The sequence below is a fragment of the Pongo pygmaeus genome, chromosome 5, assembly GCF_028885625.2.
Source record: "Pongo pygmaeus isolate AG05252 chromosome 5, NHGRI_mPonPyg2-v2.0_pri, whole genome shotgun sequence".
Classification (NCBI taxonomy): Eukaryota; Metazoa; Chordata; class Mammalia; order Primates; family Hominidae; genus Pongo; species Pongo pygmaeus.
Window position 1 is genome coordinate 168,693,419 of NC_072378.2, and position 12,000 is coordinate 168,705,418.

At 53.1% G+C, this 12,000-nt stretch overlaps 2 protein-coding genes across 7 annotated transcripts in view; one reads left to right on the forward strand and one right to left on the reverse strand.

Annotated features, from left to right (window-relative positions):
• KIF25 (kinesin family member 25) overlaps positions 1-12,000 on the forward strand; it is a 70,442-nt gene that overhangs the window by 14,977 nt on the left and 43,465 nt on the right. For 5 of the 6 annotated variants that reach the window (XM_054493059.2, XM_054493061.2, XM_054493063.2 and 2 more), the window contains exons 3-6: positions 2,477-2,599; positions 5,082-5,220; positions 7,903-8,006; positions 11,118-11,206. In XM_054493059.2, coding sequence (XP_054349034.2) covers positions 2,477-2,599; positions 5,082-5,220; positions 7,903-8,006; positions 11,118-11,206 — 455 coding nt within the window. Of the gene's footprint in view, positions 1-2,476; positions 2,600-5,081; positions 5,221-7,902; positions 8,007-9,380; positions 9,573-11,117; positions 11,207-12,000 lie in introns of those variants that run through there. The other variant, XM_054493064.2, reaches the window with a different exon arrangement.
• LOC129039352 (putative uncharacterized protein KIF25-AS1) lies at positions 7,175-7,822 on the reverse strand. Its single transcript, XM_054493065.1, has 2 exons — positions 7,569-7,822; positions 7,175-7,466 (listed from the first exon to the last, which is right to left on the reverse strand). Exons 1-2 carry the CDS (start codon positions 7,820-7,822, stop codon positions 7,175-7,177), a joined length of 546 nt encoding a protein of 181 aa, XP_054349040.1.

The following is a 12,000-nucleotide window of genomic DNA, read 5'->3' on the forward strand; positions in this document are numbered from 1 at the left end:
GAATCAGGGCCAAGTGGGCTTCCACTCTTCTTGACTGTCCTTGAATAACCCTGTTGAATTTCGTTGGGAAAAAAATGCAGTTGCACAAAATTTGCAAATTAATTAAGGGATATTCATACTACTTCTGAAATGAAGTGAATATTTTCTGCGTTCATTTTTAAGCTCGTTCTTTCCTGGGGCGTTGAGGCCCGGGTGTGAGTGCATTATCATGCCCTTCCTAGGCATTGAAGACACAGGCGGCAACACCGAGGCCCAGAGAGGTGAAAAACGTTCCCACATTCACAATGACAAAAAGCTGTGGGACCGAGCATCAAATCTCGTCACCCAATTCCAGGCCACATTGTTCTCTGGGAGTGCACGGTGTCATTCTACATAATGAAAACAGTTGGAAATTGTAACCCCGTCCAGCCTGAGGGCCTCACAGCATTTTGTGGCTTTATTAGAAGGGTCAAGACTCTTGGTCAACAAGGTCTCAAGGAGCCCGAGGTGTTGCTGCTCTACAGTCACACTCCAGTCTCCATCTTTGGCCAGGAACACAGGTCCTTCCATGGAGGAGGGACCTCAGACCCCTGCACGTGAGTGCCTGAGAGTGTCTGAGATTGCAGAGGTAACCCCTCGGCATCACATTCCACCAAAGCCTTCTCCAGCGGAACCTGGACGGCCCGTGCTCAGGGTCCCTCAGGATGAGTGGCTCTCCAGGACGTCACAGCCTCTGTGGCGCCAGCAGCCAGTCGAGCAGTGGCCGTCAGTGTGGCCTCTGACCCCCAAAGTGAGTTGAGGAGAGGCTGTCGGTGTGGCCGCCGACCCCAAAGTGAGTCGAGGGGCGGCTGTCGGTGTGGCCGCTGACCCCAAAGTGCACGCCCAGGCTTCCCATTTGGGTCTGGTCCAGAGCCTGGTGCTGTCCACCACGCACTGTCGGTGAGGGCGCTGCCCAAGCCCACCGACTTTTCCAGTATCATTTAGATGAGCTTTTTAAAGGATCTTTTTTAACATGTAAGATCATTAGGCACACAGTATGAAATGCAGCCGTGGAGCCCTGGCGTCTGCAATGTGAGCCCCTTGTGGTGGTTCTGGTCACTGGAAGGCGGATCTCCACGTGGTGGCCCTGCCTGCTGCCTCCCCCAGGCCAGCATGTTCCACTGCCACGCAGACCACGGCCTTGGTGTGTGATGTGCTTGGCGTCAAGGGCCCTGCAATGAAACGGCTTCTCCACTGGGACTTCTGGGGCGGGACGCAGATGGAGCACCATCCACCACATGCACCTTGCAGATCTGGCGGCTGCACAGGCCTCCAGGTCCTCCTGGTCCTCCCGGCCTCTCACCCTCCCCAAAGTGGAGCTTCCTGCCCGTGACTCATGCTCCTGCTTCCCATGTCACCCTCACCTAAGACAAGTCCCGAGTCCCTTGCTCAACAGGTGGTGACTTTATTTCCATCCAACTCCATCCCTCAGCACCCCCAGCGCAATCCGGCCTCCCTGTGCCCACGCAGGCTCGCTCCCCCGTCTTTCTGTTGCCCACGGCCAAATCCCCCAAAGCCCAGGGCAGCCCCACGTTGAGCGCAGGCCATCCTGGCGCCATGGACTTTCTCGGAATTGCCGTTCCACTCCCGGTGAGTCCCGGAGGCTTTGGAACACGGCTTCTAACGCGCAGGGTGATGATTTCTAACACTCATGTGCGTGGTATTTCTTTCTTCCCCAGAGAGGATCTGAGCCTTTGGGGGCCGGGGACTGAATTTTGCTGCAGCCTCTTCTTTAGTCAGATGAGGGTGGGAGAGCATTCCCGGGCCCCCCCTCAGGCCCCACGGATCCCCCGGGCGCTCTTGGCGGCCTCTTCACCCCCCGGGGCTCTCAGGAGCCTCCCTCCTCTGCAGTTCTCTGTTAACACCTTTCCACTTCTGAGGAGCTTCACACGGAGAATACAATCGCACCCCCCTCCGCGGCCGTCTTTGCTCCACAGTTAGTTTAGGTGACTTTGCAGCCTCCCTGCCCAGCTGGGCCCGGCTCGCCCCCGTCCCTCTGCTCCTGAGGCACTGAGCTTGGCCGTCTCTGTGCCAGGACTCGGGCCTGGGCTTAGCTCCCCGGAGGCACCGTAGGCAGCGCGCGACCCGGAGCTCACACGCGGGCATCGCCGAGTCACACGTGGGCATCGCCGGCCTCACACGCAGCCCCTCTTCCAGGACGTTCTGCCTCCCCGCACCTGGCCGGGACCCTCAGGCTCAGCCCTGGGGAGGCCTCCCCGACGGCTCCTGTGGCTTCGTGCCCCGGGCGCCCCTGGCTCGCCTGGAGTTGCCCCCATCGTGTTCCCTGCTGCAGTGAGTCCCATGCAGGGGAGGTGTCTTCTCTCACGTGGGCAGGTGCACCCGGGACCATCAGCAACCAGTCTCTCCTCAGAGGAAAGAGGAGAGGTTCAGCTCTCCTCTGCTTCAGCTTCGAGGTTTTAAGACTTTAAATTGTCTTTGATTATTTTCTTTGCAATAGTACAAGGGAAAGATTGAAAAGAGTCGCAGTGAGGCCACTCGGATTTCCACCCTGTACAACAAACAGCAGCGTCTGCAGAGAAACACACGCTCAGCCTTGAGCCAGCTGGGTCTTGTCATTCAGGTAAAAACAGCTTCACCAGAAGCCAGAGTTTTAACTGATGCAGGGAATGTTTATGTTTGTTTCTGGTGAAATGGCTTAAATTATGCTTGTCAAAAGACATGTAATCTTATGGAAGTAAAAGAAGCCCTCACTGAAACCAGGAAAGCCCCTCGTGTTTTAGATACAAGTTTCCATCACAGGCCCAATCTGCCCTTCTTAAAAAGAGTATACCATCGTTACTATTTTCTTTAAAAAAAAAAAAAAGAAACAGAGTCTCGCTCTGTCGCCCAGGCTGGAGTGCAGTGGCGTGATCTCGGCTCACTGCAAGCGCCGCCTCCTGGGTTCACACCATTCTCCTACCTCAGCCTCCCGAGTAGCTGGGACTACAGGCGCCTGCCGCCACGCCCGGCTAATTTTTTGTATTTTTTGGTAGAGACGGGGTTTCACCGTGTTAGCCAGGATGGTCTCTATCTCCTGACCTCGTGATCCGCCCGCCTCGGCCTCCCAAAGTGCTGGGATTACAGACGTGAGCCACCGTGCCCAGCTTATTTTCTTTCTTTTTTTTCTTTTCTTTCTTTCTATGTATTTATTTATGTATTTTGAGATGGAGTCTCGCTCTGTCACCCAGGCTGGAGTGCAACGGCACGATCTTGGCTCATTGCAACCTCGGCCTCCCGGGTTCAAGCGATTCTCCTGCCTCAGCCTCCTGAGTAGCTGGGACTACAGGTGCCTGCCACCATGCCTGGCTAATTTTTGTATTTTTAGTAGAGGCAGGGTTTCACCGTGTTAGCCAGGATGGTCTCCATCTCCTGAATTTGTGATCCGCCTGCCTCTGCCTCCCAAAGTGCTGGGATTACAGGCGTGAGCCACCTCGCCAGGCCAAAATCGTTACTATTTTCATAATCAATTGCAGATGGTATTCACTCTGGGAGTTACGCTTTCTAATACATACTAAACAGAAGACTAAACCTAAAAACAAAACAAAACATAGGATTGGGATTCTAAGCAAATATCAGAAGGAAAAATACATTTTGGCGATGAAATGAATTATTTCAAATCGCTGTGGCAGTAGTTCAATTTTCTGAGTCAAAATTCTCATTTTAATTAATCAAATTAAATCATTAAACTAAAATCTTACTTTAGTTAACCAAAGTTCTCAATTTAATTTTAATGTTAAATGGTAGAAAACATGTTTATACATGTTAGATTAAATAGATCTGGTACAGCATGTCATCAGATGTGAACAGCTCCTGTTAAACTACTAATAATTTCTAGAAAGGAAAGTTAGAAAAATTGTTATTCCCTATAGTATATTTGGCAATTCTCCAGGGTGAACTTGTAGGAGGATATTTTTATACCTTTGGTTGAGAACATTGTTTAACCTTTTGTTTTAAACAATGTGACCAGCATAATTACTACAACAATAAAACATCTGTAAACAGGATTAATCTGTTCTCTTTGTTAGTCAGAATTGGAGATATCCCACCCCCTCATAAGCTGCATTAGTGTATTTAGAATAGATTTATACAAAATTAATTTTCATTCTCTTCCAACTGAATAAAATTAATTGAATAAGTTGTATGTATAACTTTATCTGTACTCCATATAAGAAAAACACTTTAGTTTTGATATTAAAATGTTATTAATTTGTTATTAAAATGTTTCCCAAACATATGAAAGCCATCTCCATTTTACAGAAAAAGAGAGATTTGACTAAAGAAACGATGAATACCTATTTAAGTTTAGTTATGCTCTTGTGATTCAAGAGCGTCTGAGATTAAATATTAAGCAGTAGTGTCCTGGTTCTGTCACATCTTCCCATGGAAGATCCTTGAGATAATTTCAGGGGGAGAAGAGGACTTTCCACGCAAGACATCAGTTGCTTTGCCCCCAAAGTCCTCTAAAAGCGTTCATATGTATTGTGCCTGGAATTTTATTATGTACATTTACACGTTAAGTTGTTTTCACCGGCCCAAATGTTTTCCACCATGTGCTCGTGATAATTGAGCTTCCAGAAGGCAGGTCTGCATAGCGGATTAGGAGGGTGGTCCCCATTTCACAGGCGGTGATGAGAGGCTCTGAGCCTGAGCCAGCATCCTGAGGAAGTCAACAACAGACAGAAACACGGCTCGCGCCCAGCATCGCCCCACCGTGCAGTGAGCGGCCCTTCCTACGGAAATTGGTGAAATACTTCACTTTCCGTTTCTTAAATACTTTAAGGGCATATCACATGTACTGCTTTGAAAGTACGAATCCCAGATGTACTGAGTCAGAACTTCTGTAAGTGAGCCGAGGCGCGGGCAGCATGAAAACAGTCCTGGCGGGCGTTGACACGCCTGGGCCGAAGAACTTCTGCTTTAAACCCTTCCAGTTAACAACACATCCCTTATATTAATTGTGTGGGTATGTTATTATTCTATACAAACATATATAACGAATTCTTATGTAATTATACTGTGATCATTAATCATATAATTTTATGAATCGTGTTCTTATTTTATAGAAACTTAACCAGGATATACAGGCATTTCATTCTTCTTCTTGGGCACTCTTAAGAGATTATCAGGATGAGTATCAGGACCGTGTTTCTGAAATAGTGACCGCGGTGCAAAGAACACAGCAGAGTGCGGAGACCCTGCTAGGTAGGAGGGGGCGCCTTTCACCGAAGCCGGGCCAGTCCACGCTCGAGAGAAATGTTTGCAGTTTTAAGACAATGACCGGCTAGAATTTAAGTTTCCATTTCTTCTTCCTTTTAGCTGACACCAAATTCCACAGGCGAGGGCAGGCACTGTGTGACTCGGCCACGTTGGTGTGTGCACTGCTCCCTCCCAGCTCCCACTGCAGCCCCGCTTGCTGGAGGCGCTTCTTGTTCTCCTGATCACCACAGGGCACTTCCCTGGCCTTGACGGTCACTGCTGAACTGGCACCTGTGTCCACGTTGGGCGTTCTGTGTCAGAGTTTCCTATAATATGACATGAGGTGTTTTTTTTTTTTTTGTCTTATCAGTTCAGTTCTTTCTTCATTTCTAAGAATGCCACGGCATTTTGGCTACTCTTTTGTTATAATGGATTTATTATCTTCAGCTACTGTGCTTGAAGCCTGTGGAAGAGGTTACTTTGGTTCTGCAGTTTTAAACTCGTCGTCCAAATTGCACTATCCGGCCAGGCCCAGTGGCTCATGCCTGTAATGCCAACACCTTGGGAGGCCGAGGCAGGCAGATCACATGAGGCCAGGAGTTTGACAGCAGCCTGTCTGTACTAAAAATACAAAAATTAGCTGGGTGTGGTGGTGCAGACCTTTGATCTCAGCTACTTGGGAGGCTGAGGCAGGAGAATTGCTTGAACCCGGGAGGTGGAGATTGCAGTGAGCCGAGATCGCGCCATTGCACTCCAGCCTGGGCGACAGAGTGAGACTCTGTCCCAAAAAAACAAAAGAACCAAATGGCACCATCCCCACATTCGTCTCATGCTCACAGCTTCTGCCCAGTGTTCAGTGTGTCCACAGGCCAAACAGATGATCGTCAAGTTAGGAACTTGGTCAAGTGTTGTTCTGCTGTTATTCCAAAATAGGTGTGTGGAAACTTTGGAACCTGTACTGATCTGCGAGGCTACATGATGTTTTATTGAAATCACTGCTGTAGCCTAGTTTTCTTCAGTGCACTCTGCTCAGTAACTCCCCTGAGGCTGTGTTTGTAGGAGTGACGTGTGCACGCCTGTGTTCTTTTTTTTTGCGGGAGGTGGCGGCGGGGGACAGAATCTCGCTCTGTCTCCCAGGCTGGAGTGCAGTGGCACCATCTCAGCTCACTGCAACATCTGCCTCCTGGGTTCAAGCGATTCTCCTGCCTCAGTCTCCCGAATAACTGGGATTACAGGCACCTGCCACCACGCCTGGCTAGTTTTGTATTTTTAGTAGAGATGGGGTTTTACCATGTTGTCCAGGCTGGTCTCGAACTCCTGACCTCAGGTGATCTGCCCGCCTCAGCCTCCCAAAGTGCTGGGATTACAGGCACGAGCCACCACAGCCAGCAACGCCTGTGTTCTTATAAGCCATGTGCTGCAGGGAAAGGGACAAACATGTTATTTTGTGAAAAGCACCTAAGCTTTGAAAAGGTGAAACTCAAAGGGAGAAGCAGGCAGCAGCCAAGGCTCTCCCGCAGAGGGAATGCTGATGTGTGAGGAGGCAGGACCTGCTGAGACCCTGCCTGTGGGAGCCACGGTGCAGTCCTGCCACACAGAGGTGTCCCCAGGTGGCTTGTTTGTGCCCAGGCATTAGGCTCAGGGGCTCGGGGCCTCCTTACCTGGCTTCCCTGGGGGTGCGACTTCTCCCCTTGAGTTCCATGCTCCTCAAAGATGAGCCTCAGCCACCTGAGGTGCCCAGGCAGCTCCTTTCAGCTACGCTGACAAGAGGGATAGTGCGGACAGGCTGGTGGCTGGGGCCCGACATAGTCAAGGCTCAGATGACTGAGTGACTGGGAGGGTCTCTCTCTCACTGTGGGGGACCCTTCCCGCTTTCTTACACCCTCATTCAGTCTGGAGCCAGTAACAGGTGTTTCTTTCAGAAAGGGAGTGTGCGCGGTTCTGCAAGTCCAGCTTGCTTTCAGGCCTCATGAGAGCTGCATCTGTGCTGAGGGGGCCTTGTCCCCGCAGGTCCTCGGGCCTGGGATAGAGAGCCCCGGGCCGGGCTGCGTCCTTTGGCGAAGTGACATGTGGAGGGGCCCCTGGCTATCATGACACGTACAGTCGCGAGGCATCCCCTGCAGCAGGACACCGAGCTCCATGTCACCCTCGTGCTGCCTCCACGGCAATGGCCAGTCTGGGGACTGGGGTGTCCAAGCTTGGCCAAGGCCCCCATGCAGTGCCCACCCATCGCCACATCACCTGGGACCATCCTGGTAGGACAGAGGCGGGAGTGGAGGCCCAGGCCACTGTGACAATCCACGGCAGCAGAGCTGGGCCCCAGCATCTCCTTCCCTGCCCCGCTCCCCCGTCACCAAGGGTTCCCAGGTGCTTTAGGAGCAGAGACCTCCTTGGCTGCCATGCAGACGATGGGGCAGCATTCACGGGCTGATGGCGTTTCAGGCTGATGACGGACGCGGTGACTGTGGGGCCGGGTCCCCCAGGCGAGCTCTCTGAGTCCCTGGTCGTGGTGGGGACAGGGCAGCCTGGGTCCAAAGCTGTCAGGAGCACACGCCACAGCACGCAGCCGGCCCTGGAGGACTCCATTGTTTTTAAAAATGTCTCCCATACTTAGAGAAAAGAATTTGACCTGCTGGGCCCCATGAATGTCCTCTCCGGTAAAATGCCTCTGTCCCTTTGTCCTTTCAGCATGCCAGTCAAAGGTGGCGCACCTGGAGCGGGCCTTGCAGGACGTCAGTGCGCGCCACCAGCTGGAGAGGCAGAGAAGGAAGGTCCTGCACAACAGCCTGGTGGTGAGCGTGGGCGTCAGGGGAGACCTGGGGCGGCCCCGAGGAGAGGCCCACGCAGAACGTGCAGAAGCCCCTCGCGGGAGGGACAGTGGGGGGGACAGCGGGGGGGACAGCAGGGGTGACAGCGGGGGGACAGCAGGGGGGACAGCGGAGTGGACAGCGGGGTGGACAGTAAGGGGGACAGCGAGGTGGCCTGGCCGGAGGGCAGAGGGGCAGAGCTGCGGGGGCTGCAACCTGCGTCCTCTTCACCCAGGAGGAGATGGCAGCTGGAGGAGGGGGTGAGGGCGCTGCAGGCTGATTTAGGCTTTGAGGGTCACTCTGGCTGCTCCGTCGGGAGGCCACGACGGGGAGCAAGGGGGTGACTGCAGTGTCACAGGGGCCGGCGGCCTGGGCCACATTGGTGGCGATGCGGGAAGTGGGACCGGCCGCTGTGAGGCACAAGGAAAGAGCTGTAGCGGGTAGTGGGGAGCGGGGGAATCTGCAGAGATGGGGGAGCGGGGGAATCTGCAGAGATGGGGGCGGGGGAATCTGCAGAGATGGGGGCGGGGGAATCTGCAGAGATGGGGGGCGGGGGAATCTGCAGAGATGGGGGCGGGGGAGTCTGCAGAGATGGGGGGCGGGGGAGTCTGCAGAGATGGGGGCGGGGGAATCTGCAGAGATGGGGGAGCGGGGGAGTCTGCAGAGATGGGGGGCGGGGGAATCTGCAGAGATGGGGGCGGAGGAGTCTGCAGAGATGGGGGCGGGGGAGTCTGCAGAGATGGGGGGCGGGGGAATCTGCAGAGATGGGGGCGGAGGAGTCTGCAGAGATGGGGGCGGGGGAGTCTGCAGAGATGGGGGGCGGGGGAATCTGCAGAGATGGGGGCGGAGGAGTCTGCAGAGATGGGGGCGGGGGAGTCTGCAGAGATGGGGGCGGGGGAGTCTGCAGAGATGGGGGCGGGGGAGTCTGCAGAGATGGGGGCGGGGGAGTCTGCAGAGATGGGGGCGGGGGAGTCTGCAGAGATGGGGGCGGGGGAGTCTGCAGAGATGGGGGCGGGGGAGTCTGCAGAGATGGGGGTGTGGGAGTCTGCAGAGATGGGGGCGGGGGAGTCTGCAGAGATGGGGGAGCGGGGGAATCTGCAGAGATGGGGGGGTGTGGGAATCTGCAGAGATGGGGGCGGGGGAATCTGCAGAGATGGGGGCGGGGGAATCTGCAGAGATCGGGGCGGGGGAATCTGCAGAGATGGGGGCGGGGGAATCTGCAGAGATGGGGGGCGGGGGAGTCTGCAGAGATGGGGGGGTGTGGGAATCTGCAGAGATGGGGGGCGGGGGAATCTGCAGAGATGGGGGCGGGGGAATCTGCAGAGATGGGGGGGCGGGGGAATCTGCAGAGATGGGGGCGGGGGAATCTGCAGAGATGGGGGGCGGGGGAATCTGCAGAGATAGGGACTCGCACGGGAAAAGCAAGGATTCTGCTGTAACTGGAGATGCCAGTGGAGACTGCCCCTGCCACTTCCTCACCAGCGCCTTCCAGCCACGTCTCTCCCTGCCCATTAACAAGACCCAGAGGCTCTCGTGCTTACTTGGTCGAAGGTATGAGACCTGAGATCCCATGAAATTTAATGTAAAGTCTCAGGGTTTGATTTTACAACACGAGGATGCCAAGCTGGATGATTGAGTGGGTGACCCTCGCTTCTGTCAGGTTTGATTTTGATGGTTGCGCTTTGGCCAGTCTCTTCGAATTCCACCTGCCCGAGGCCCACGAAGCCGGTGTTCCTGCGAAGCTTCTAAGCTTCTCTTCCCTGGCGGTGCTGAGAGGTTCTCCAGCTGTTAGATGTGTCAAAGAATAATTCTTATTTTAAGCATCTACTTATGTAGTTCAGTGCTCCAAACATTGATATGAGAACATTTATTGAGTGCTTCCTGTGTACCAAGTACTTTTGAAAGCATTTGGTGTATTTTCTTATTTAATCTTCACAACAGCACCACCTCTCTGGGTTGCTATAAAGACAAAGGGAGATATCAGTGAAGCACCTGGCACTTCAGAAAGTCTCACTACGCTGCAGCTCTCTTTTTTTTTTTATCTGGAGCATGAAAAGGAGAACATGAACCTTCCTAAGATGGAGTCAAGTCCACAGGGAAGAACTGGTTGTGGAAGGTTCTGAGTGTTCCACCTCGAGCCTGGGTCTCCTGGTCTAGCTGAGGAGCGTGCAGTGTGTGGCCCGTGGAGAACGTGCAGGCAGAGGCTGATCCCAGTTTCTGTGGGTTCATAGAGACCAGACAGAGGCTGTAAATCATTGGCCTATGACACCCACTCGGTTTTCAAAACGTAGAAGGAGCTGCTCAGCATGACAGGGTGAATAAACTTGCTGTGAATCCAAGACAGGATTTCAGAACAGATTTGGCAAGTTCTAAGCACATATGGGGAAGATGTGTTGCTCACTGGAAACCAGTGGAGTTTATGAGAATAAAAAGCTTCTAATTTCCTTCCAGTCATTAAATCAAGGAAATATGACAGATACTGAATTTCCAAAATCCCCCCTAAAATGCCTAAAAGGTTGAGCCCAGGATGCCATTCAAAGGGATTTTCCTTGGTACTTATTACCAAGGGATACCCTTTTGCCAAGTGAACACATTTGTGAAGTATGAATCCGGAAGTTTAAAATCACTGTTCATGGCTGGGCACAGTGGCTCATGCCTATAATCCCAGAATTTTGGGAGGCCGAGGCGGGCAGATCACCTGAGGTCAGGAGTTCAAGACCAGCTTGGCCAACATGGTGAAAACCCTTCTGTACTAAAAATACAAAAATTAGCTGGGCGTGGTGGCAGGCGCCTGTCATCCCAGCTACTCTGGGGGCTGAGGCAGGAGAATCATTTGAACCTGGGAGACGGAGGTCGCAGTGAGCTGAGATTGCGCCACTGCACTCCAGCCTGGGTGACAGAGCAAGACTCTGGCTCAAAAAATAAATAAATAAAATAACTGTTCACTACCCTGCAGGGGTCTTTCGAAGTGGAGACGGGTGCTGCAGATCTCACAGCCGCGTCTCAGGAGCTGGTGCTCGGTGCACGTTCAGTGGGGGATGCTCCGCAGTGCAGGCTTGCGCCCGGGTTGACACGCAGACCTCTTGATCATTGCAGGAGCTGAAAGGAAATATCAGAGTTCACTGTCGGATTCGTCCTTTGTTGCCTTTTGATAGTGAATCTGATGATCCAGTTTTGCAGAGCAGGTAACCTGTGTTTGCACGGTGTGTGTATGTCTGTGTGCTCAGGGAAAAGACAGAGGAGTGGCACAATTTTAAATGCCATCTACTGTCCTGCCGCCGGTCCCCAAACAGGACATTCTCCAGTTGTAGGTGGGGGCTGTGTTTAAGGATGGCACTTTCTTGCTGACAGTGGACACTCTGCAGCCCTCTGTAATACGGCCTGCAAAAGGCCAAACTGCCTGAGCAGGCCTGTTGTGCGTAGTAGTGGTTCTGCACCTGAGAGGGCATCCATCTTTTCGTGGTTTGCCTCTGCGGGGTCCGACCGAACAGGGACAGGCTTTGAATGGACTTTTCCCTTTATGTCACTACATCAAAAAGGGAGCGCCCTGCCTTCTTTATGAACCCCAAAGACCACCCACTCCGCTGTGCAGGCAGTCAATGAGTATTGACTCAACTGATACTTTTGACTTAGAGAAAGTTTTGATGGTGTTCATGGATACAGCAAAATTATCTGAAGTTCATTTACTCAAATGCTTACTTGAAAACCCTACTCAATACGACTCTTCCTTCCCCATGAAACAACCCCCCTGGAAATCCCCACTCCCATTGCCGACCACACCTGACCCTCCCCACTCCCATTGCCGACCACACCTGGCCCCCCCCACTCCCATTGCCGACCACACCTGCCCCCCCCCACTCCCATTGCCGACCACACCTGACCTTCTCGCCCTCCCTTCATAAACCTGCCCCTCCCCACTCCCATTGCTGACCCTCCTGCCACTCCAAGGGGCTGTGCTTCCCGGCTTTCCCGACGCCAT